The 26,033-nt window shown below is 35.0% G+C and overlaps 1 protein-coding gene across 2 annotated transcripts; it reads right to left on the reverse strand.

Annotated features, from left to right (window-relative positions):
- Nucleotides 1-26,033, reverse strand: Tmem41b (transmembrane protein 41B). Of its 2 annotated transcripts, XM_015477613.2 has the most exons (8): nucleotides 25,951-26,033; nucleotides 25,704-25,829; nucleotides 17,632-17,749; nucleotides 13,560-13,688; nucleotides 7,523-7,616; nucleotides 6,918-7,022; nucleotides 4,046-4,184; nucleotides 1-1,542 (listed from the first exon to the last, which is right to left on the reverse strand). In XM_015477613.2, exons 2-8 carry the CDS (start codon nucleotides 25,822-25,824, stop codon nucleotides 1,373-1,375), a joined length of 876 nt encoding a protein of 291 aa, XP_015333099.1. In that variant the 5' UTR covers nucleotides 25,825-25,829; nucleotides 25,951-26,033; the 3' UTR covers nucleotides 1-1,372. The 2 variants fall into 2 exon arrangements, with proteins under 2 accessions (XP_015333099.1, XP_015333098.1); XM_015477612.2 differs by having other exon boundaries at nucleotides 25,704-26,019.

A 26,033-nucleotide genomic window follows, 5' to 3' on the forward strand; every position in this document is an offset into this window, starting at 1 on the left:
TGACATAAGACTTACTATATTAACCAATATATTTTCTTTGTATTTACAATAAATCCATTTGTTAATACTGTGATAGAAAAAAATAAATCAGTCCACATCATGTAGTAGAAACTTTAAGGATGATCTTCTCACAATGAAAACATAAAAGGATTTTTAACACAGCTAAAACACTTTTCAACATAATGACAGTCTTGATGAAGCTAAAACTGACACAGTACTTTAGAATGGCTGTGTCCTGGATACAAGGAACCAAGGGCATTACCATTAATCAAGCAGCAAAAAGTGGTTTAGTTTTTCCAGAACTATTTAAGTACAATAGTTACCACATGAGAAGTTACTTTTTTGAGTTAGAAAAGTAAAAACTCTAAATTGGGAAACTGCATTAATCAAAAACAGTCCCAAACAAAAAAAGCCATCACAGGAAAACAAGGCATTCTTCTAGGTGTATCATGCATAAAAGGGATAATTACATAATAATTAATGACCAGACTAATAAATAAATGAGGTAAATTTTACAGTCATTAGAACAAATAAACTACATTTAACCACTAGTGCCATGCTGCCATTGTTTGTTTCAAAATACAAAATAATTATTCTAATGTCTAAAAACTATAAGCTTCAGAGATATTAAAGAGACACTGTAACAAAATATTATCTGAATATAAATTATCAACTCCAATATGATAGTTATCATGTAATTCTCATTTTTTATATGACGGTGCAAACATTGTAAAAGGTAGAAAAAAAGGATGAAAATAGACTGGCCAGAATCTAAATTACCAGACTAATCCATGATAAAAGTCTATAAGAGAAATAAAAATAATATTAACAAAATAGGTAACTTGATATCCTTTCTATATTCAGTGGTCTATGAGGATACAACCTCTAAACAAATTCATTACATCAAAGGCAAAAAGAGAAAAAACAAATCTCTTTGAAACTTTAGTTATCCAGCTTAAGCTCTGAAAGAAGGCTAATATTACCAAGAATTGCACCACTATCTATTTTAATCATTAGATATGAGAAAAATATTAACTTGAATGAATCAGTTATACCAAGAATTCCTACCATGCTATTATTATAGTATCTACCTATAGGTACCCTTGGTACAATAATTTATGTGTATAATAACTATTGATGACAGTACTTTTCATAGTATATCAATTTCCATTTTTACTTTCCTCTTTTACCTTGACACTTATATGCATTTATTTTATGTCTGATAGGAAATATTATTTTACAAATTCCTCGTTTCAATTACTGAAAAGGTGATTTAGAAACATAAATGGATGCACCTGCTAATCCTGAGATGATAATGATGGTGATGATGATGATGATGATGATGAAAGCAAACCCAAACCCAGATGATTTTTCACTCAAATTTTTGCTTTAGTTTTTTTTGGAAGATGGCTGGCAGAATAGAAAGAACAGCTAAAATCATCAAAATAAATACTGAGTTCCAGGAAACAGCTTCCCCTGCAGTTGTAAGCTGGTACAGTGTTGTTCCTGCTTTAATTGCTACAAAAGAGGGGGGTGCAACACCTAAAATAAAATAAAATAAAGCAAAAAGTAAAAACCATGAATTTTTTAAAATTAGGAATTTCTGTGTGCACAAAATTTCTCATAAGAATACAGCTATTTCCATTTGGAGAGACAATCGTGAAGAATCCAAAGCTGCCAGGCACAGTTGCGCTTGCCTATAATCCAAGCAGCTAGGGAGGCTGAGACAGGAGGATCTTGAGTTCAAAGCCAGCCTCAACAATGGGGAGGCAACTCAGTGAGATCCTGTCTTTAAAAAAAAATACAAAATTGGGCTGGGGATGTAGTTCAGTGGTTGAGTGCCCCCTAGTTCAGTCCCTGATTAAAAAAAAAAAAAAAAAAAAAAAAAAAGAATCCAGAAATCCTCAAGTTTATTCCTACATAAAGAATTAATCTTTCAAAAATTACCTCTTAAGTATAATGAACAACAACAAAAATCAAGAAGAGTTTCACAGCTTTTATCAATAGTTTAAGGAAAAAAACAAGGAAGCCAGACCTGGTGGTACGGCTGCTTAGAAGGCTGAGGTAGGAAGATCACAAACTCATAGCCAGCCGGGCCACTTAGTGAGACTGTCTCAAAATAAAATAAAGCTCTGGGCTGGAGATATAGCTCATTTGGTAGAGTGCTTGCCTCACATGCACAAGGCCCTGGGTTCAATCCCTAGTACCACCAATAAATAATAAAATAAAGCTCTAGGTTCAAATCCCAGTACCACACATAAAAAATAATGTGCTCTGATCTAGCAATTTCAAATGTAGGAATATTAATGCACATGAGCAAAAATCAAGTTTTAAAGAATGATGCCTTATAATAAAAATCTGAAAATTATCTAAACCTTCAAAGATAAGGTTGAGGACTGGGGGTGCAGCTCAGCAGTATAGCACTTGTCTAGTATGTGCAAGGTCCTTGGTTTGATCCCCAGTATTAAAAGAAAACAAAATAAAATTGAATAAATTAAATATAATTAATTAAGAAACATAAACATATTGAAATGTAAAGATATCCAAGACACTGGTAGAAAGAGCAGGTTATGCAAGAGTACATAAGGAACTTAGCTTAGTTTGATCCCCAGCACCACAAATAAATAAAGGTATTGTGTTCATGTTATTTAAAAAAAATAAATAAATAAAACAAATTAAAATTTCTATCTATTTCATCTGTAAAACAAGGGGATGAGATACCCATATTGATACAACTGCTGATGAATTTTTTATAAAAGTAGCAACAGGATGCAGCTCAGTGTTAGTATTGCCTAGTATGAGCAAGGACCTGGGTTCAATCCTCCAGATCAAAAAATAAAATTAAGTTAAACAAAAAGTAGCAATAAGGGCTGGGGTTGTGGCTCAGTGGTAGAGTGCTTGCCTAGTACCTTTGAGGCACTGGGTTCGATCCTTAGCACCACATAAAAAATAAACAAATAAATAAAATAATAGTATTGTGTTTATCTACAACTAATAAATATATATATATTTTTAAAATGTAGCAATTCCCAAAATCTAAAACAAAAAAAAGTAGCAATAAAAAATTGATTTTGACAATCCTCTAGCACACACAAAAATTTTTATTGTTTCTTCAAAAAGGTCTAATTTCATTAGTATTAAGCTTTAACAGATATTCAATATGAAACATCTACTCATTGTATCTAAACAATTCAATTTAAATTGGAAAGAAAGGCAGAGCACTCTTACTAAAGAACCACAAGAATTCAAAAAATATGTATGCATCTTCATGTCCATTGATTAATTTCAAAATCAAGTGGTCAGTTCCTTGAAAGCAAAAATGTGTGTCTCTCTTGCCTTTGGAAATCACTTTGGTAATACCTACAATAAATGCTGACTTCAATGAAATGAAAACTAGGATCAATCCACTACTGAAATTAAAAGTTCAATACTTGTTAGAAGACAAAGATAGGGGCTGGGATTGTGGCTCAGCGGTAGATCCTCAGCGCCATATAGAAATAAATAAAATAAAGGTATTATTAAAAAAAAAAAAAAAAAGAAGATGACGAGGACAAAGAGAATACAAATCAAGTTCTGCTTAGATTAGAGGTATGGCTCAGTGATAGTTCAGCATGAGCAAGGCCCCAAGGGTCAAACCCCAGCACTGGAAAAAGAAAAAAATTCTGCCTAATTCTGTATTATTAAAGAAATATTCAGTAGAAAGTGGTCTTTAAAGAGGTAATGCAGCCTGAAGCCTGAGGCAGTATAGCAAGTGCAAAGCCAGTCTCAGCAACTTAGTGAGACCCTGTCTTAAAATTAAAAAAAAAAAAAAAAAAAGAAAAGAAAGAAAGAAAAAAGAAAAGAAATAAAAGCACTGGGGATATAGCTTAGTGGTAAAGTGTCTCTGGGTTCAAATCCCAATATCAAAAAATAAAATTTAATGAAAACAAAGAAGTGACCCAAAACACTTAAATCAAAACAAACATTTCTGAGTAATCTATACAGGCCAGGCTTTGTGCCCAAGAGTTATACTGAGCTCTAACACAACATGAACTAAAGGCCTTACCTAGAAAAGTGCCAATAAAAAAAACTTTCAATGGCACATTTATCACAGGAGATGTAATATTAATAAACCAATTAGGCAGAAATGGCGTTATTCTCAAAAATATAATATAGTTAATGAGATGTTCTCTATGACGTTCAACCTGTCATAAGAAAAAAGATAATTAGCATCAGATAAAGACAATTTTAAAAATAAGTTGCTTTATGTAGCACCTTATTTCAAATTCTTGTCCCTAATATTTCAGAATTTATCCAGTAGAAGTGATTAAAATAGGGCTGGGTTTGTGGCTTAGTGGTAGAGTGCTTGCCTAGCACATATGAGGCACTGGGTTCAATCCTTGGCACCACATGAAAATAAACAAATAAAATAAAAGGTATTATGTCCACCTACAATTAAAAGAAATTTTTTAAAGGAAAAAAAAAGTGATTAAAATAGAATTTGCAAATGACAAAACTGTATACCAAATGCTCATTACCATAGATAAATAACATGAGTTTTTTTGTTTTTAAATTGTGCTTACTGATCAATGTTATGCCACTCAAGTCCAACATCAGCTTTATGATGGCTCAATGATATTTGACACCTAAAATGCCAAATTTAAACGTATGTAAACTAGATAAAGCATACACTTCAAGTGGCCAATTTTTAATGCCCCTACCTTTCTACAATGTAATGAATTACTATATCACAACAAATCAAGCTCTGTGTGTTTTGTGTTGCTGATGATTAAACCCAGGGCCTTACACTGGCTAAGAAAGCACTCTACCACTGAGCTACATTTTCAGTCCCTAGTACCAATTTTTAAAAAGTCCAGATAATCACGAGTGAACTCATTCATAGTTGATAAATGAGATTAGCTAGGTATATGGAAATCTTCAGCTGATTAAATAAATACACAATGATTATAATTTATACTGCCTTTGACCAACTGTTAAGTTTTTTTTATTATTGTTGAATTTATTTCCATAACTATTTCTTACTTATTCTTTTTAGATATACATGACAGTAGCATGCATGAGATACATGTGTGTGTGTGTGTGTGTGTGTGTATATACATATATTTTTTTTTTTTGGTGGTGCTGGGGATTGAACCCAGGGCCTGTGCATGTGAGATAAGCACTCTACCAACTGAGCTATATCCCCAGCCCTCAAGTGATTGACCTTTTTTTTTTTTGATAGTTATAGATGGGCAGAATGCCTGTATTTCATTTCTCTATTTTTATGTGGTGCTAAGGATGGAACCCAGTGCCTTACACATGCTAGAAAGCGGTCTGCTGCTGAGCTACAGCCCCAGCCCAAGTGACTGACTTTTAACCTTACACAAAATAGCTATTCCAAAGAAAAGCTTAAATAGTAAAACTACTTTAATTTTCATTACTGATATAGTGAAAGACACTATACTAGAAGTCTAGAGACATAAGATTCTAAACCATTATAATTAAATATTCGTGATCTGGGGCAAAACATTAAATTGTTCTTAATTTCCTAATCTTTAAAAAAAAGGGGGTACAGCAGGATAATCTCAAATTCCTATGAGATACAATAGTTTATTCCTTCTGATTTTTTGTAAAAATAGGATTTGCCTCACAATATTATGTTAGCCTTCTCTGTGTAGCAAGGTTTGTATTTGCAGGGATCCTGACTGAAGATAACAAAGTGTCTAATTATGTGGATACCTACATACTGACCTGAACTTGTCTACTGATTAAATTTATGAAGACAAAGAATTAGGATTATCATTTCAGAGGATCTAGTGGTATAACTCAGTGACAGAATTTATGCTTTTTTTTTTTTTAAATATTTATTTTTTAGTTCTCGGCGGACACAACATCTTTGTTTGTATGTGGTGCTGAGGATCGAACCCAGGCTGCACGCATGCCAGGCAAGCGCGCTACAGCTTGAGCCACATCCCCACCCCCAGAATTTATGCTTTTAATGAGGAGGTCCTGAGTTTGATCCTGAACACCACAAATAAACTGATAAATAAAATAATCACTACAAGTAAAAAAAAATTTGCTTACAAAATTATTGTCAGGAAGGGCTGGGGATATAGCTCAGTTGGTAGAATGCTTGCCTCGAATGCACAAGGCCCTGGGTTTAATCCCCAGCACCATAAAAAAAAAAGAAAAAGAAAAAAAAAAAAATCATTGTCAGGAGCAATGGTATATGCCTGTAATCCCAGTGATTCAGGAGGCAGGAATATCTCAAGTTCAAGGCTAGCCTCAGCAATTTATCAAGACTCACTCTCTCTTTTTGGTACTGGGAATTGAACCCAGGGAAACTTTACTGAGCTATTATCTCCAGCCCTTTTTATTTATTTTGAAACAGGGTCTCACTAACTTGTTTAAGGCCTTGCTAAGTTGCTGAGGCTGGCCTTGAATTTGGAATCCTACTGCCTCAGCTTCCTGAGTCACCAGGATTATAAACATGTGCCACTATACCCAGCTAAGATCCTATCTCAAAGGTTCAATTTCCAGTACTAAAAAAAAAAGCAAATAAATAGATAGATATTCATATTTGCATACCACTTGATGTTATAGATATTCATATTTGCATACCACTTGATGTTGTTTGGGTGAAAAGATAATTCTTATTATCTAAACTACTTTTGTGCATAAAGTTTTGCTATTTGATTTAATACATAAATTTATGTACTTTCTACATAAATTAAATTAATATTAAACTTATGTAGGGACTACACATTGACCTCTCACTTAACCAAAGTTATATTACATAATTTGAAATAACCTGGACACAATTACACACACCTGAAGTTCCAGCTAAGGCAGGAGGATCACTTGAGCCCAGTCTAGATAACATAGCAAGATCCTGTTTCAAAAAACAAAACTAAACAAACAAACAAATACACGTTTACCTGCTGTGACCATTTTACTGCTTTCTCTGTTAGGTATTTGTACACAACTGGTCTTCCAACCAAATAGGAGAGCATATAGCAGAATGAGGCACCAAGTCCAGAACACTGAAAAATAATAAGCCATAAGCATTTTTTTTCCATCTTATTCACATGGATATATTCACCTGAGGAAAAGCTCAACTCATTAACTTCTTTGGGGGAATGGGGTGGCTACATTGCAAGTATTATAATCCAAATGAGACCACCAAAAACAAATTACCACTTGTGGTTAAACTTAGTGGCTAGAGCCAATTAATTAATGTTATCTTTTAGCCTAAGAATACAATTTCAGCCACCAATTTTTTTGTCACCTGCTATGCTTAAAAACACTTCCCCCATCCCTGAAACCTAACTCACTGTGCCCACCAACATTCTTAAACCACCTGAACTCACAAAACAATAGGAAAAAACAAGTCTAAAACAGCTTATAAATGTTAATGAGTCTATAATAACCCTGTTTTAGAAAACAATCCCTAACACCTCTTTAATGAGGGTTTTAACACATACCACTTAAACTCCTCTTAAATTAATGAATTTATACTTAAACAGTCCAGTGGGATACTTACCAAACAAACAAGAAATAAGGCTAGTGGAAAGGGATAAAGGAACCCTGAGAGTATACTGAGAAATATAGAGCCTGGAATAGCAAATGTTTGCAAGCTGTTAACTTTTAAGTTAAGGATTAAAACATAATTAAGTGAAATTTTAAAAAGACAAACTCAGCATTTCAGGAAAAAGTATACAGAAATTATCATGTTAATGAGATTACATCCATATTTCAGTTAAGGTTAAGAATCCCTTATCCAAAGTGCTTAGGACCATAAGTGTTTTGGATTTTTCCAGATTTTTAAAAATTGGCACCATACACATCTCAGAGATAGGAACTAAATCTATAGACTTAACAATTAAGTTCATTTGTTTCACATTTATATTATACACATAACCTGGAGGTAATTTTACACTAATTTTAGTGTGCCTATGTTTTGACTAAACCCTGTCACTTGAGATCAGATGGGGAGTTTTCCACTTATGTTATCATGTCAGCACTCCAAAAGTTTTGGATTCTGGATCATTTTGGATTCTAGATTTTTTGGATTAGGGATGTTCAATCTGTATTAAAAGACAAAATATGACTCCTCAGCTATAATGCTTCTAAGTGGATTATTTACTAAACAATAAATACCAAACTACAATTAATAAACGCAGTACTAGTAAAATTGTGCTATTAAAAGAAAACCAAGATTCAAATGTATGAATTTCCAGGATCACTGTAATGTCATGTGTAGCTAATAAAAAAAAAAAAAACATTCATTTTATATAATACAGAACTATATCTCAGCCGAGCCATTGAACATAGAAACAAAAGTCAAATATAGAATTTCTCTATTTTTCCCAACAATGTTCATTAGAGCATTGTTTTGTTTATTGTTTTCTCTGTGTGTGTTGAGTTCCGAATCTGATAAAAGATCATTCATTGCAAAAAAAAGAAAAAAAGAAAGAAAACCAAGATAAGTATCCAACATGTACCAGAGAGAGAGGAATTTAACAAATTTGGCAAAAAAGAGAAAAAAAGGAAAGTCTTTAGTAGTCTTAAATAACATGCTTCTCTAATGCATTTGTTTCAGGAAACAAGATTTCTGGCTGGAAATCTAGGTATATATAAGGTTATTAAGAATTTATTTAAAATTTAATTATGACAATTACCTCAATTAACTTAAATAAAGTTACCACTCATTAAAAAAACTAATAGGGGTGGCTGGAGGCAGTGGCACATGTCTGTAATCCCAGTGGTTTGGGAGGCTGAGGCAGGAGGATCGTGAGTTCAAAATCAGCCTTAGCAATTAGCAAGGCCCTAAGCAACTTAGGGAGACCCTGTCTCTAATAAAATATAAATAAAGGGCTGGAAGTGTGGCTCAGTGTGTAAGCACACCTGGGTTCAATCTCTGGTACTTAAGAGAGAAAAAAAAAAAAAAAAGAATAGGGTAGGGATGATCAAATACAGTAAAAATCACACACCTTGTTCTTTAAAATAGGTAACACTTTTTATACTGTCTTCTGATTCCTAGTTTTGGTTTGGACAACACTGCCACCCCTAAGATGATTTATTAAAAGATAAAGCAAAATGATATTCAAAGTATATATATAAAAAAGGGGGCTCCATAGCCATAATGCCTCTCTTTGTGTGTGTGGTGCTGGGGATTGAACACAGGGCCTTGTGCATGCGAGGTAAGCACTCTACCAACTGAGCTATGTGGCCAGCCCCTGCCTCTAACTTTTCTTTTTTTAATATTTATTTTTTAGTTGTAGTTGGACACAATACCTTTATTTCATTTATTTATTTTTATGTGGGGCTGAGGATCGAACCCAGGGCGTCACACATGCAAGGCGAGTGCTCTATCGCTGAGTCACAATCCCAGACCCAGCCTCAATAATTTAAGTGAGGCCTTAAGCACCTGAGTGAGAGCTTGTTTCAAAATAAAAAATAAAGAAGGAGTGGGGTGGTGGCTCAGTGGGTAAGACTTTATTATGGAAAATTTCAAATATCTGAAACTAGTATTAATGATGCCCAATATTAACTTTTTACTGTCATAGATATCCAGTCTGTGTTTGTTTTAATTTCCAAAATGTCTCTATTTTTTTTTTTTTTTTCAGTATTGGGAATTTAACAACTCAGATGGCTTTAACATTGAGCTACATCCCTATCCCTTCTTAATTTTTATTTTGAGATGTGGTCTCACTAAGTTGTCCAGGCTGGCTTTAAACTTGCAATCCTTCCACCTCAGATTCCAGAGTCCTTGGAATTATAGGCCTGACCACCATATCAGGCTTGCATTTTCTTAATAGTTATCTTTTTCAAATCAGAATCTAAAAAAGGCTCACATATTCTATTTGTTCAATATAGCTCAAGTATACCATACTTTTTTTTTGTTTCTTCCACTTTATTTACTGGAGAAACTATCATTTGCCACTTTTTGGATATTCTGTTGTATCTTCAACATATTCTGTCCATTACCTTATGGTAATAGTTACCAAAGTATTTTTCTTTGTGCATGGGCAAGTGACTTGAGCTTAATTTTCTAGCTATTTAGACTTGAAAATTTCTAGCTATTTAGATTTCAATTCCTCTTTCCCAAAAAATCTTGGCTTTTTGTTTGTTTTGGGTTTTTTAGTACCAGGGATTAAACCCAGGAGTGCCACATTCCCAGCCCTTTTTAAAATTTTTTAATTTTGAGACAGGGTCTCACTAGGTTGCTTACTGTCTCATTAAATTGCTAAGGCTGGCTTCAAACCTGCAATCCTCCTGCCTCAAGACCCTAAAGCTACTGAGATTTATAGTTGTGTGCCACCATGCCCAGCTAAAATCTTGGTTCTTAATGACCTTAACATAATTAACCGTTTGCTTCACATATTAAGGATACATAATACAGGGCTGGGGTTGTGGCCAGTGGTAGAGCGCTTGTCTAGCATGTGTGAGGCACTGGGTTCGATTCTCAGTACCGCATATAAATAAATAAAATAAATGTCCATTGACAACTAAAAAAAAATATTTTTAAAAATACATAATACTGGGGCTGGGGCTGAGTGGTAGAACACTTGTCTGGCATGTGTGAAGCCCTGGGTTTGATCCTCAGCACAACATAAATAAAATAAAAGGGTACTGAATCCACCTATAACTAAAAAAAATTTTTTTTAAAAATACATAATACATTAGCAATATCATACTGAAACTTTTCCACATTGTAAATACATGAGTAACAATATTATTACTAACAACATGAGTACTAAAAAAAAAAAAAAAAAAAAAAATCTAAGATTTCTTTTAAGTCTTTCTATTTATATGAATTTGCCCATTCTAGGTATTTCTTATTTGAAATTAGGTTTTTATTCAAGAAGGTATTAGCACTGCACTGCTGAAAACAGTGACCATATACTGCTATTAAGACAATGAAACACAGGAAGTCTGAACTGAGATGTGCTATGAATATAAAATACACATCTCAAAGAAATAATATGAAAAAAAAGATTTGTTAAAGTACCTCAGTAATAAATTTTTTAGAGCCTAGTGTGTAGCTCAGTGATAGAGTACATGCTTAGCATACGAAAGGCCCAGGGTTCAATTCCTAGCACATCCACATGAAAATTTATAGTGATTATATGTTGTAAATAAAACAACATTTAATACAGTGATTCAAGTAAAATTATTTGAAAAATTAATTTCAGGTGGTCCACTTTTTCTAATGCTCCTACCATTAAATTTAAAAATTAAACCAGGCTTCCACCTATTGCTATTAATCAGTCATGCACTAGTAAAACTAAAACTGTTATATATACTCAAAGATAAAGTCTTTCCCTTTGTTCACTGAGTTTAAAAACATTAAGATCAAAAGTATAGGGCTGGGGTTGTGGCTCTGTGGTAGAGCACTTGCCTCGCATGTGTGAGGCACTGGGTTTGATCCGTAGCACCACATATAAATAAATGAATAAAATAAAGATCTGTCAACATCTAAAATAAAAATATTTTTTAAAAAGATCAAAAGTATAAAGAATGTTATAAGAAAATACAGATTTAACAAATTACTTATTTTATTAAAAAATCAAAACCTGAATTAAGGGGCTGGGGTTGTGGCTCAATGGTAGAGCGCTCACGTAGCATGTGTGAGGCACTGGGTTCGATCTTCAGCACCACATAACAATAAATAAAATAAAGATACTGTATCCAATTACAACTAAAAAAATATTTTAAAAAAAACTGAATTGATACTAACCAGTATCTTACTTAAAATTTTATATCAAACCTATAGGCATTTTACTACATCTCAGCCCTTTTTGCTTTTCATTTTGAGACAGAATCTCACTAAGTTGCTTAGGGCCTTGCTAAATTGCAATCCTCCTGCCTCAGCCTCCTGGTTGCTGGGATTACATGCATGCACTAACATGCTTGGCATTTAATAGATTTCTTAAGACAGTGTATATACAATTAAATAACTTTCTAGATAGCTTCCTAAAACAGCCTATCAAAAAGAAAGGTGCAGGCTAGGGTTGTGGCTCAGTGGCAGAGCACCTGCCTCGAACATGTGAGCACTGGGTTCAATCCTCAGCACCACCTAAAAATAAAAAAAATAAAGATAATGTGTCCATATATAACTAAAAAAAAACTGTAAAAACCTTTTCCAAAGTTTATACTATACTGAATATATTGTGTTGCTTGAAGTAGGAAACTGTAATAGTCTAAAAAAATAAAAGAAATGTGCACAAAATTTATTCCCAACTTTCTCCAGATTTTAATTTTTCAAATAGGGAGGATAACAATAAAAGTACCTACCTACAGCACACTACCTAAATACAAATCCATCTTCACCATGTAGGTAAACAATTAATGTTTCCATTAGCAGTAAAAGCTTTTGTAAACATTTACTGTTAAATTGCTTATGCTAGAAGTAACTTCTCCAATATTTTTACATATATACTCAAAACTATTGCATAAGGAGATCAATTGTAGAAACATGTAATACCCAATGCAATATAAGTCCAAGAAAAGAAATGTTGTAACTCCACATCAAATACAGCCATAGAATGAGAAGTTATACTCCACTTATGTATGTTAAAATACATTCTCCTGTCACATATAACTAACAACATATTTAAAAAAGAAAACGCTATTAAATTTCACAGGACAAAAAACCCAACAAACCAAAATTAATTCAGGAAATAAAAAAGGAAGTAAAAATACAAATACCTTAAGGGAACTAACAACATAGTTAATTTGCCTTTTAAAAAAAGCTATTTTAAAAACTTTCACAGACATTTGCCACTATTCCTGGAAGTTATGGATTAATTGACAAGGTATGTACAATTAAATAACTTTATAAATAGTTTCCCAAAACAGCCTTTTGTTGTTGTTAAGTAACATTTACAAAATCAGGAAGTAATCTTTCATTAATCAAGAAGATTTGGAAAGCAGGCTGTATAACAATGAAAGATAGGGCTGGGGTTGTAGCTCAGTGGTAAAGTGCTTGCCTATCACATGTAAGGCATTAGATCCTCAGCACCCCCCCCACAAAAAAAAATAAATGAAAAAAAAAACAACAACATACATTTCCAAAAAAAAAGAAACTCCTTTGAATATTTATTTTCTTTTGAACTTTTGCAAAAGAAACTTCTAAATGGAAGGGAAAAAAACATGAACAAAAGAGATTTATAAGATAACATCTATAAAAGCAAATGATTAAAAGCCAATTGTACAACTGTACAAACCTACTAGAATGTTTTTAAAAATGATATAACTACCAACTCAAAATAATGTATTTTAAAAATTAATAAAATAATTATAAAAAACCCCAATAGATAAATATCCTTAAGAATAAAGGGAAATATTTAATTAGTGACAAAAAGAATATCAAAAAACTTGATAATAGTCATAAAAATAAATGAGTTAAAATTAAGGTATAATTTTACATTTTCAAATATTTTATTTAATATTATAACACTGCATTAACAATTTTTAAAAGGAAAAATAATTTATGATTACACACAACTAAATGACAGTTCTTTTAAGCCCTTTCTTGAACAAAACTACAAAGCATTTTTCAGTTAAAAGGATACAAAATATATGTAGCAAAATAAGCTACAAGTACTTGTACATAAAAGGTGTCCTTATATTTGGATAAAACTTTTCCTAGAGCCTTGGCATCATCCATATCTCTGGGAACCTTCATATTCACTCTTTCTTCTCTGAAGAAATAAAATTAAAGTGAAAAAATTTAAAACAGAATTTTGCCATAATAAAACCAAAGTTAAGATCAAAACATGGAGTTTTAGCCAAAATGATTTGATGCCATGATCTCTGTTAAAGGCAAATTTTTTAATGTTCAAAAGTCTGTAAATTATTTGTTTTTAAATTTCTCAAGATGTAATCTATATATGAAAGTTTAGAATGACCTAAACTGAAGGTTAAAAACATGAGCTCCAATAATTGCTTTAAATTTTAAATTTACCAATGAAAAATGAACCACTGATGTTAGCATATTAAAAACAGATTTAACATCATTTTGGTTAATCTTCATGATAATCTGAAGTCAGCAATCACTCAAAATGGAAATTAAGTAAAGCTTTCAACAAAGTCACCATTCACAACTTTTCTGAAGTATTACAGCTCAAAGTTCAAGAAAAACGTTAAAACACTTTTCCTTTTCTATTAATTTTATTTCAAATTTGGTGCCTTGTTTGGATTTCTTACTTATAAAAGCCTAAATAGTCATCTTTGTGACTTGATTTGGGTTTTTTGTTGTTGTAGTTTTAATGGTACTAGAAATTGAACCCAGGGACACTCTATTGAGCTACATTCTCAGCCCTTTTCTTTTGTGATAGGGTCTTGCTAAATTGCCCAGGCTGGCCTCAAACTCCAAACCTCTTGCCTCAGTTTCCCAAGTTGTGGTATAAGCCAGAAACCCATGTTCATCTTTACATTTAACATATATTATGCTTATTTGCAACTGAAGAACAATGTTAGAGGGCTTTTTTATTTTATTTACTGACTGCTGAGACAGGTTCTTACTACTGCTGCCAGTTGGTCCCAAATTGTGGAGTCAAGTGATCTTCCCACCTCAGCCTCTTGAGTAGCTGGAACTACAGGTGTGCACTACCATGCTCAGCTGAATGGTGTTTTATTAAGTCCTATAAAAATATCTGATGTCTGGTGTGGTGGCACATACCTGTAATCCCAGTGTTTGGGAGACTGAGGCAGCAGGGTCTCAATTTCAAAGCCAAACTCAGCAACTTAAAAGAGACCCAAAGCAATTTAGTGAGACCCTGTCTCTAAATAAAATGTAAAAAAAAAAATGAGCCCTTTGATGGCACACATCTGGAATCCCAGCAGCTCAGGAGGCTGAGACACTAAGCAACTCAGTGAGATCCTGTCTCTAATAAAATACAAAATCAGGCTGGGGATACGGTTCAGTTGTTGAGTGCCCCTGAGTTCAATCCCTAGTACACCCCTACCCCCACCCAAAAAAAAGTAAAAAAGGACTGGCGATGTGGCTCAATGGTTAAGCACTTCTGGGTTTAATCCCCAGTACCAAACTAAATAAAAAAGATTCCATTGGCTTATGTATGCATAGGCATGCATATATGCACACACACGTATGTAGAGAACAATAGGCAGAATGTACAAGGTTTGTAATGATAACAAGTAATGTTATCATTCTTAGAGAAGATTGGGAGCAAAGACAACCTTATTAATCTGGAGTCTGTTCTTTGTGTGTGTGTGTGGTTCTGGGGATTGAACTCAGGGCCTACATGCAAGGCAAGCACTCTACCAACTGAGCTATATCCCCAGCCCTGGAATCTGTTCTTTTCCTCTTTCAATCAACTCTATTTCTTACTCCTTTTTTTTTTTTTTTTTTTTTTTAAGATAGAGAGAGAGGGGGGAGAGAGAGAAAGAGAGGTTTTTTTTTTTAATATTTATTTTTTTTTTTTAGTTTTCGGCAGATACAACATCTTTGTATGTGGTGCTGAGGATCGAACCTGGGCCGCACGCATGCCAGGCGAGCGTGCTACCACTTGAGCCACATCCCCAGCCCCTATTTCTTACTCCTTGATCAAAAAGTAGAAAGGATCTAAAATTAAATCACAGTAATACTAACTTAGCATGGCTGGGGTTGTGGCTTAGTGGTAGAATACTTGTCTAGCATGTGTAAGGCACTGGGTTTGATACTCATCACCACATAAAAATACACAAAATATTAACTTAGCATAACATGCCACCATCCTAAAAGCATTTACAATGAAGTAGGAAAATAAAATACTAGAGCTAGGGCTGTAGCTCACTTATAAGAGTCCTTGCCTAGCATGTGCAAGGTCCTTAGTTCAATTCCCAGTACCACACAAAATTAACATGGAAATAATTAAGTTTAACTATAAAATTTCAAGCATAAATAACTGTAAATAAGGAACTGGGAATGTAGCTCACTGGTTTAACATCTGCCTAACATGCACAAGGCCCTGGTTTCATAACCAACAGGAGGTGGGATGGGGACAGACTGTGAATAAAAGTAACTAAGAGAGCACATAAACTTTTTGATGTCTCGAAATCCCATTTCACAGATATCCACTACCATATCAGGCTGACCATGGTTGAAAGTCTAAACATATTTTTATAATTCTTTATATAATCTATTATTATACCAGGGTGGTATTACAGTAGTAAAATAGCCCTGGGATATTTTGACCTCCTAAAATATGTTTCAGGTCCATAATCTCTTTCCTAAGATTAAAAAAATTCTGAAAACTAAAATTTCTTTATAATTTGTCAGCAAAAACTTGTCAGTGAACTTAGTCTTTTATCATGTTTAGTGTTATCATATAGGCTTTATTGCATAGATATTAATGTATTGGATTATGAGATGCTACTTTAGATCTGCTGAAGGTATCACATAATATTATGTTATCCTTCCAAAGTGGAAAATTTCTAAAGTATGAAACACATTTTACCAAGGTTTTTGCTAAGAAATTATGGATGTGTATTAGATATAATCTTTTACAAGATAAACTTCTTTGTGAAAAGTATCTATTCAGGCTGGGGATATGGCTCAAGTAGTAGCGCGCTCACCTAGCACGCGTGAGGTGCTGGGTTTGATCCTCAGCACCACATAAAAAATAAAATAAAGATATTGTGTCCACCTAAAGCTAAAGAATAAATATTTAAAAAAAAAAGTATCTATTCAGACCAGATGACTTCCATAACATAGGAGGAAAAAGCTAGAAGATGGAGATGTGGTAAAAAGGAAATGTATGAATAAAAGCAGACAAAAACTGAGAGCAAGAAAACAGGGATAGAAAAAAAGAAGAGAATACCATTTTATTCAAACCACAGTCAATATCTAGGATAAACTATAAAAATAAACCTACTTGGTCACTAACACTAAACAATAAATGAAACAAATAGAAAATATTACAACCATCATCTATTTCATAAAACTTCATTGTTGTTATTGCTATGTTTTCCATTCTGGGGACTGAAACCAGGGCCTTGCTCATGCTAGACTTGCACTCTGTCACTGAGCTATATCCTCAGTCCTACTTAACTTTAAATATTTACAATTGTAGCCAGGTGCAGTGGTGCATGCCTATAATTCCAGCAGCTCATGAGGCAGAAGCAGGACAATTAACCAGTCTGAGGCCAGCCTCAGCAACTTAGGGAGGCTTTAAACAACTTAGTGAGACCCTCACTCAAAATAAAAACAATTAAAAAGGCTGGGGGATGTGGCTCAGTGGTTAAGTGCCCTTGGGTTTTAATCCCTGGCACACACACCCCCCAAAATATACATAAGCACACACACAATTGTGAGAGACAGAGAGAGAGAGAGAAGGCTCAAGTGCAGGGTTGTGATATTAAAATGTCCTTCCTATTGTAGTTATATTTTTAAAAATTTTTGGAAGTCATTAGAAAGATGAGGTCTTAATTAGAAAAACAGTGCTGTGAAAACCTTGCACAGAAAATCAAGAAGAAAATGTGGAAACAAGTATTTACATAACAGTGCTGATATGAACTTGCTACAAGCTATGAGAGCTAACACATTCATCATGATGGTTCTGTTGCTTAAAGTAAGTTTAGCTTTTAATTCACTTTCATCTCACAAATATCTAGACATTTTCAGTTCTCTCTCAGTATACTTACTCACTAAGCTGAGGAAAATTTTTATATACCAAAAACATAACAAATGCTGCAGATAAGAAAATAGACACCAATATAAGGAGTGACATTCTTGCTGACCCAGCTTCTGCCCAGGCTTTTTCTGGAAGAAAGAAAAAAAGTATAATTAAGATTCACATTTTTGCCCAAAACACTGGGACATTAAATCAGTTACTTCAATTGATCTAAGGACACATTCACTAATGTAACTTTAGAATATGAAGTCAAACATCAAAATATTTTGAGTGGTTCTCTTCTATGACTCCAAGAATGGAAAAATGTTTACATCTCCTCAAAAGGTAGTCTCTGTTATCTTAAAAATTATATGCAAGGGCTGCAGTTGTGGTTCAGTGGTAGCGCACTTGCCTAGCATGCGTAAGGAACTGGGTCTGATTCTCAGCATCACATACAAATAAATATAATAAAGGTCTATCAACAACTAAATATACATATATTTTTTTTTAATTACATGCAAGATAAAAATATACAATGAGATCCAATAGAGATTCAGTAAAGAACAAACAGAAAAATGAGCAGATCAGTTTTGCCAGTTTGCAGTCAATAGTGGTAAGAGCACAATAGCTTAACACTCAGGCTCACTGGGTAAGAGGTAGAAGTGGGTGACTTAATTTTTCATTGCCTTCATTTACCATTATCACAGTATAATACCGATAATATGGTATTTTAAAATATGTGGGCTATAATTAGGATTTGTGATTTTTAGTCCCTTGAGAATGGATCCACCACACATCCCCTTCCAACTACTGGCCATGTAGCTTTCATGAAATATCTTAAACAAAAGTGCTGAACTGCCTGGACTCCTCTAATTTAGCAAATCATTTTTATAAAAGTTTATATTAAAGTATATTAGACAGGTATCATTACCTGCTCTACCCACATTCTCCTCCTCTAGAACTAACAACCTTCCCTGGTCACCCAAACGAGCCAATCTCAGCAGCCTAATCTTACCAAGTGATTCTAACATTCTCTCCTCATAAACACAGAAGGCTGTCCAGCCTAAGCTTGGACATCTGATCCAAGTGGAAACACTTCATTATTGGCTGACTATATTTTCCCCTTGAAATTTTTGAACTAAGAAAAAGAGTTATTGTTTGTAAAAGGCTAGTGAGTGTTAGGGCTTAAAGGTCAAACAGTGGAAGACATAGTCAATAACACGGTAAGGAAGACAAGAACCACAAAATGTAAGAGGTTGTAATAGAAACCCAGAAAAGAAATGAGAGATATACATAATCAAACTTGTTGATTTCTAACTTTCCACTTCCCTTGAAGCCTGGCTATATTTTATTTCTTATTCATGGATGCCACTGAAATTGTCTCATTTTTATTCTTATGACAGCTTTCTGATACTTTTAGTTGTAGATGAACACAATACCTTTATTTTGTTTATGTGGTGCTAGGGATTGAACCCAGTGCCTCATGCATGCTAAGCAAGTACTCTACCACTGAGCCACAATCCCAGCAGGACAGCTTGCCTTTTTATTTGTGTTGGTTTAAAGTGTTTCTGTTCCTTTTAACCAAAAAGTCTTAACTAAAAGACTATAATTTTTGGTTTTGTCTTGTTTTGTTTTGGTACCAGGAATTGAATTCAGGGACACTCAACCACTGAGTCACATCTGCAGCCCATTTTTGTATTCTATTTAGAGAAAGGGTCTTACTGAGTTGCTTAGCACCGCACTTTTGCTAAGGCTGACTTTGAACTCACAAGATCCTCCTGCCTCAATTGTGTTCAACAGTAACACAAGAAAACAACTAAAAGAATGCAAAAAGAATGAGTGACAATTGAGGCTCTTCTTTCATGCAAACTAGCAAAAAGGGAGTGTTGGTACTTATGATTCAATAACCCTTCCATATAATTCTAATAAACCCAGAGATTAGAATTTAATTCGATTATAGTTTTTTAAAAATATTTGTTTTTTAGTTATAGATGGACACAATATCTTTATTTTATTTATTTTTATGTGGTGCTGAGGATCAGAACCAAAGGCCTTGCAAAAAAAAAAAAAAAACTTGCTAGGCAAGTTTTCTAATGCTGAGCCACAACCCCAGCCCTCAATAACAGCCCTATACATAAAAGTTATAAATTTTGTTTTTATAATTTACATCTAAATTTATAGCCTACATATTTATGTCTTCTTATGCCTGCATTAAAAGCATGTGTCTTTAGCATTTATAGCTACTCTTCCTGTTATTTTATATTCATTAACTTCCAAATCTTCCATCATACTAATTCCTAGTCTGAATTATCCTATTATCTGCTTTTTCAACCCCCTTGGTCAAAGGTACTATTAGAAAAAGTGCATATGCCTTCCTAGCTTCAGTCAGGGTTATCAATGATGAATCCTTTTATAGCATTATCCTAAAAGATTATTCTAAGTCCCTTCAGGCTATTAATTCTACCTTTTTCTACCTGCAACCAATGATACTGCCTTCTACTTTAGTGAGCTCCCCAATGTCTATCTGTTCATGAAATTATCTTCCCTTGTCTGTCCTCCCTTCCTTTTCATTAACTGTCAACACACTTCACCACAGAAACTCTTTCCATTCATCCAACACATTCAGTATTTCTCTCTCTTACATGCACCTTTTCTCTTAACTTCTAATATATGTAAATCCATCCTGGAAACCCATAAATTAACTATTACCCTCTAGCAGCTCTGTGATTCTCTCCTTTCATATTAAAACATATTAGAAAGCAAAATCTTCCAACACCTACAAGATCTTAGGAATGGCTCCTACTGGTCATCTAGCCCACTTGTTCTCAACATTCAGTGTTTTCTAGAACTACCTGACCCTACCATGAAGGAAAGGAAAGATCCATTTTTCTTCAGGACGTAAGTGCACAGACTAAGACATCTTTGAAGGTCACAGAATACACTGTAACATTGTTTGAAGTAAATGCTTTCAAGGGCTTTAAGTTTTTAAAAAATTAGTAAGATTTGAAAGTTGTTATCACTTTAAAATATAAATGTAAATAACTAAAATAACTACAAGATACAAACCATCAGTTTTTAAATAACACACAAAGCATGTTATAGGCAGTAGAAACATCAGCACTCCCAATCTTATTTAAAAGCTCATTCTTTAGTCTTAATCCCCTGCAACAGTGCTACCATCCAATCTACACACCCTCACTCACAGTCATCTACCCATTTCCAAGTATATCTTTCCATTTACTAAAAACTAAGACCAAACTTACAATAAACTTCTCCATAATCCCAAAAGATTTCACTATTTATTTAGATAATCCACTCTGCCTCATAGATTTTTTCTTTCATTTTTTTATTTTCCAGATACTGGGGATTGAATTCAGGAGCACTCTACCACTTAGCCACATACCCAGCCCTATTTAGTATTTTATTTAGAGCAGGGTCTTTTGAGTTGCTTAGCGCCTTGCTGTTGCTGAGGATGGTTTGTTGTTTTTTTTTTTTTAGTTGTTGATGGACCTTTATTTTATTCATTTATTTATATGTGGTGCTGAGAATTGAACCCAGTGCCTCACTCATGCTAGGCAACCCTTACCACTGAGCCCCAGCCCCAGCCCCTGAGGCTGGCTTTGAAATCATGATCCTCCTGTATTGCAAGTTCTAGACTGACCTGAGCAAATTATCAAGACCCTATCTCAAAATAAAATAAAAAAGCCAGCATTGCCAGGCATGGTGGCAGGCATGGTGGCAGGCATGGTGGCACATGCCTGTAATCCCAGCAACTCGGGAGGCTAAGGCAGGAGGATTGTTGAGTTCAAAGCCAGCCTCAACAGATTATTAAGGCACTTGGCAACTCAGTAAGACCCTGTCTGTAAATAAAATATAAAAAAGGGCTGGGGAGTGGTCAGTGATTAAGTGCCCTGGGTTATATCCCCAGTACCAAAGCAAAAAAAAACAAAAACAAACAAACAAACAAAAAAACGCTGGGGTCTCAGCAGTTTGGGAGGCTGAGGCAGGAGGATGGTAACTTCAAAGCCAGCCTCAGCTATTTAGCAAGGCCCTAGGTAACTTTTGCTGGACCCTGTCTCTAAATAAAATACAAAAAGGGCTGGGGNACCAACTTCAAGATAGCGTTTCTCAAACTTTTTATTTTATTTTTATTTTTTTGTGTAGTACTGGGGATTGAACCCAGGGACTTATGTATCCTAGGCATCTGAGGCACCTGTTCTACAGCTGAACTATATTGGTAGCCCTTTTCATTTTGAGACAGGGTCTCACTATGTTGCCCAGGTTGGCCTGGAACTTGCAATCCTCCTGCCTCAGGCTCCTGAGTAACCAGGTCCAAGTTTCTAAAACTTTATACTCTTTTTTGGTACCAGGAATTGAACCCAGAGGGACTTAACCACTGAGCCACATCTCTAGCCCCCCTCCCCCTCCTTTTCTTTTCTTTTAATTTTATTTTACTATCCATTTTGTTAAATATTTATTTTTTATTTGCAACTGGACACAATGCCTCTAATCTTTAATTTATTTACTTTTATGTGGTGCTGAGGATGAAACACAGGGCCCTGCGTGTGCTAGGCCAGTGCTCTACCACTGAGCCACAACCCCAGCCCCTCCCCTCCTTTTCTGGGATAGAGTCTTGCTAAATTGCTAGAACCTTGCTAAATTGCTGAGGCTGGCTTTGAATTTGTGATCTTCCAGCCTCAGCCTCCTGAGTCCCTGGGCCAGCCCTTTTTATTCTGACACAGGGTCTCGCTAAATTGCTTAGGGCCTCAATAAACTGCTGGTGTTGAACTTGAAATTACAGTCCTCCTGCCTCAGCCTCTTGAGTCACTGAGATTATAGACCTGTGCTACCAGGCCCAGCTCAAATTTTTCTGACTATATTTTACAATAAGCAATAATATTTATATCATGATCTGATGCACACAAAAATCTATGTAACTGAAAAAGATATTTTTAAATATTTTTTTTAGTTGTTGAAGGACTTTATTGTCTTTTTTTTTTTTTTAATGTGGTGCTGAGAATTGAACCCAGTTCCTCATACATGTTAGGTGAGTACACTACCACTGAGCCACAACCCCAACCCCTGAAAAAGATTTTGAAAAATAAATTGATAACTACTACAAAGCGCTGATATTTTCTATTTCATTTTTAAAATGCTCATTATCTTTTAAAAAAATATTTATTATTTAGCTGTAGTTGAACACAATGCCTTTATTTTATTTATTTATATGTGGTGCTGAGGATCAAACCCAGGGCCTCACACGTGTGCTAGGTAAGCACTCTACCGCTAAGCCACAACCCCAGCCCCTTAAATGCTCATTATTATCTATAAAATTGACTTCATACCCTTCATAGGGGTTATGAACTATTTACTAAAAAACATAGTCCTAAGAGTTCTCTTAAATTAAAATGGAGAACTGGCTAGTTAAACAAATTAGTGAGGGCAAACAATGCAAAAGAGAGTGACATACTCCAGTCCAGACACTCTGAGACGGATAAGTTTAGAGCCTAACTGGTTCTCCCTATTGTGTGTTCCTCACCATGAAAGAATCATACTTTCAGTATTATTTCCTTGATCAAGTTTTTAAAGTAGTCCACAGTCTATTAGGCTCAGACCTTAGAGACCTGACTCACAGCAAGAAATCCATTAAATGCACCAAATACTGCAGGTAGAAGGTAAAATATTTCAAAACTACACATGACAACCCTTTGTCAAAGTTATGTAGATGTGTCATGTAATAAAATATAAATTCATTCACCGCATCATGGAATTATAGAAATATTTTATTACTGTGTATTTCTTTTTTTATTTTTATTTTTTTGTAGTTGTAGATAGACAGCACGCCTTTATTTTATTTATTTGTTTGTTTTTTGCAGTGCTGGGGATTAAACACAGGGCCTTAAGCATGTGAGGCAAGCCCTCTATCAACTGAGCTATATCCTCGGTCCCTATTTTATTTATTTATTTATTTAAAGTTTTAGGTGGACACAATATCTTTATTTTTTATTTATTTTCTTTTTTTTTGTGGTGCTGAGGATCGAACCCAGTGCCTCATGCATGCTAGGCAGGCACTATACCAATGGGCCACAACCCCAGCCCGTTTTTATTTATTTTTATGCAGTGATAAGGATCAAACCCAGGCAAGCACTCTGCCACCAAGCTACAGCCCCAGCCCTACTATGTCTTTCTTAAAGCAAGAGTTACAAAAATTGGAGGTTGGGGTTGTGGCTCGGTGGTAGAGCGCTTGCCTAGTACATGTGAGGCACTGGGTTCAATCCTCAGCACCACATAAAACAAATAAACAAAATAAAGGCATTGTGTCAATCTACAAATAAAAAAAATTCGAAAAAAATTTCTCTCTTCTTCAAAACCTTTCCTTCTTTTGAAGGCCTAGTTACCAACTGCAATTACTAAAATGCTGTCTTCAAATCCTGGAAAATCGGTTGCTAAGTAGCTACTAATGCATCAGCAAGTAAACCAAACCCCATACATGAGGTCCCCAAAATCTTTTACCTATAAACAGAACTCTAATGGTAATTAGAGAAAGAAAAGGAAAAAGAAGGAAAAGAAAAAAACTGGGACTCATCAATAAAACAGGTTGGATCAAAAAAAAAACGTCCTTGCCTAGTGTAATCTCACACCATTTAGAATAGGACCTTTATCTCCTACTATAACCCAACAGAAACCATTCATTAGTGACAATTTTATCTCTTCACTGACACACGTATAAAGGATTCACACAGACCTTTAAGTCTACTGTTTCCCAAGCCCAACATCCCCTTTCCTTCTCCCTACTTATCTAACCCCTATTCTCCACAGAGGCAGGTTTTCACATCTCTTCTTCCCGTCTTCTGAGATTTACATTCTGCAGGTCATTCCATAGCATCATAAAAAGAGTAAGTGTGCCGAATGTATTGTTCTAACAATAAGATAAATCATTTTAAAGGCACCTTGGGAGTTTCAAGGTTTTATATTCTGAATAGCTTCAGGTTAAAAAAAAAAATACTGATCACCATCTCAAGCCAAATGAAAATCTTTCTTAGGGTTACTCTCAGCAGTACTCTTCAAAACACAGTTCCTTTAATTTAGAGCAAAATTACACTTTAATAACATTTCTAAGTTTTTAAAATTTATATAAAGTTATTAGACTCCATGTCTAAAGTTGGAAAAAATACCCAAAGCTTACTGACTGTTGAAAACACTTAAAAGTTATTTTAAATTCATTAACATTTTCCATTGTACACTCTTGAAAAAAAACTCCTTAGCCATCCTACTGGTGGAACATACCAGGGTGAGGGAGCTACTGACAATTTAAAAGGTCATATGTTAGAAACACTTTAACTTAAAAGAGCTTAATCATTTCAATTGCTGAAAAGCAATGCACAACTTCATAACAAGATGGAATCAACTTCGTTTCTAGGTACTTTCTCCTTACAATAATATTTAAAGCCTAAGAAATTATAGGATGGTGTATTGGGAAAATAGCTTTGGAATGAGTGACCTTAACTTAACATTTACTTAGACCCCACTTTATATAAGCCAAGCATTATGTGAATTATTTCGTTTAATTCATGCATCAACCGATTAAACAGATACGTTATTCCTATTTCACAATTCAGACTGAGCTTTTTAAAGTTAACAAGTCCAAGGTGCCAAGTAAATAACAGAAATAGGGACTCAAATCCAGGTGTTCCTGCACGAGGAAGTGGCACCTAGAAGATCAAGACCTTGCTACTAATCTGGTTGTGTGACTGTGTACGTACAAAGTCACGTGCCCACCTTGGGCCTCAGTATCTTCATCTGTAAAAACAACGCAACCACTGCTAAAGTTCTTCCAGATCTGGCTAGCATCGTTATCAACCTTGCAATCGTCAATAAGCCGGTGTTATTCCTTCTTTCAACTGAATTCAATAGACTCATCTACTAAGCGTTTGGCCTTGAGCTGAGCAGGGAGCCCAAGCCCAAGTACCCCATTCTCTTTTTCTCGTCCCTAGACGTCAGCAGACTCCCTCTTACTCTTAAAACCCCTTTCTCCTCCGGAACCCCTCCCGAAACACAGGTCTCTAGGCCAGTCCCTCAACTCCAGATGCCGGGTCCACTCACCTTTTACATAGTCTCTGCCCCCCGGCGCCGCAGGGCCCCGCGTCCCCGCGTTCCCGTCCCCCACTGGGGTCGTCTGGAGTGCTCCAGTCTGCGACCGTTCGGAAGTTCTGCCTTTCGCCATGGCTGCTGCAATGGGAAGTGAAGACAACTGGGTGGTGCCGCGCCCCCTTAACAACAAATCCCCGCGCAGGCTCCGTACAACATAGAGGCGCCTCGGCCAGAGCCACTTCCGGCGCGACCTCCTCACCTGAGACAACCCCAGCCCCGCGAACACAACTACGCTCCACAGAGACCTAAGGTGACTTCACGGGCTAGGCCCCGCCCCGCCCC

Source organism: Marmota marmota, unplaced genomic scaffold, assembly GCF_001458135.2.
Source record: "Marmota marmota marmota unplaced genomic scaffold, marMar, whole genome shotgun sequence".
In the NCBI taxonomy this organism is placed as follows: Eukaryota; Metazoa; Chordata; class Mammalia; order Rodentia; family Sciuridae; genus Marmota; species Marmota marmota.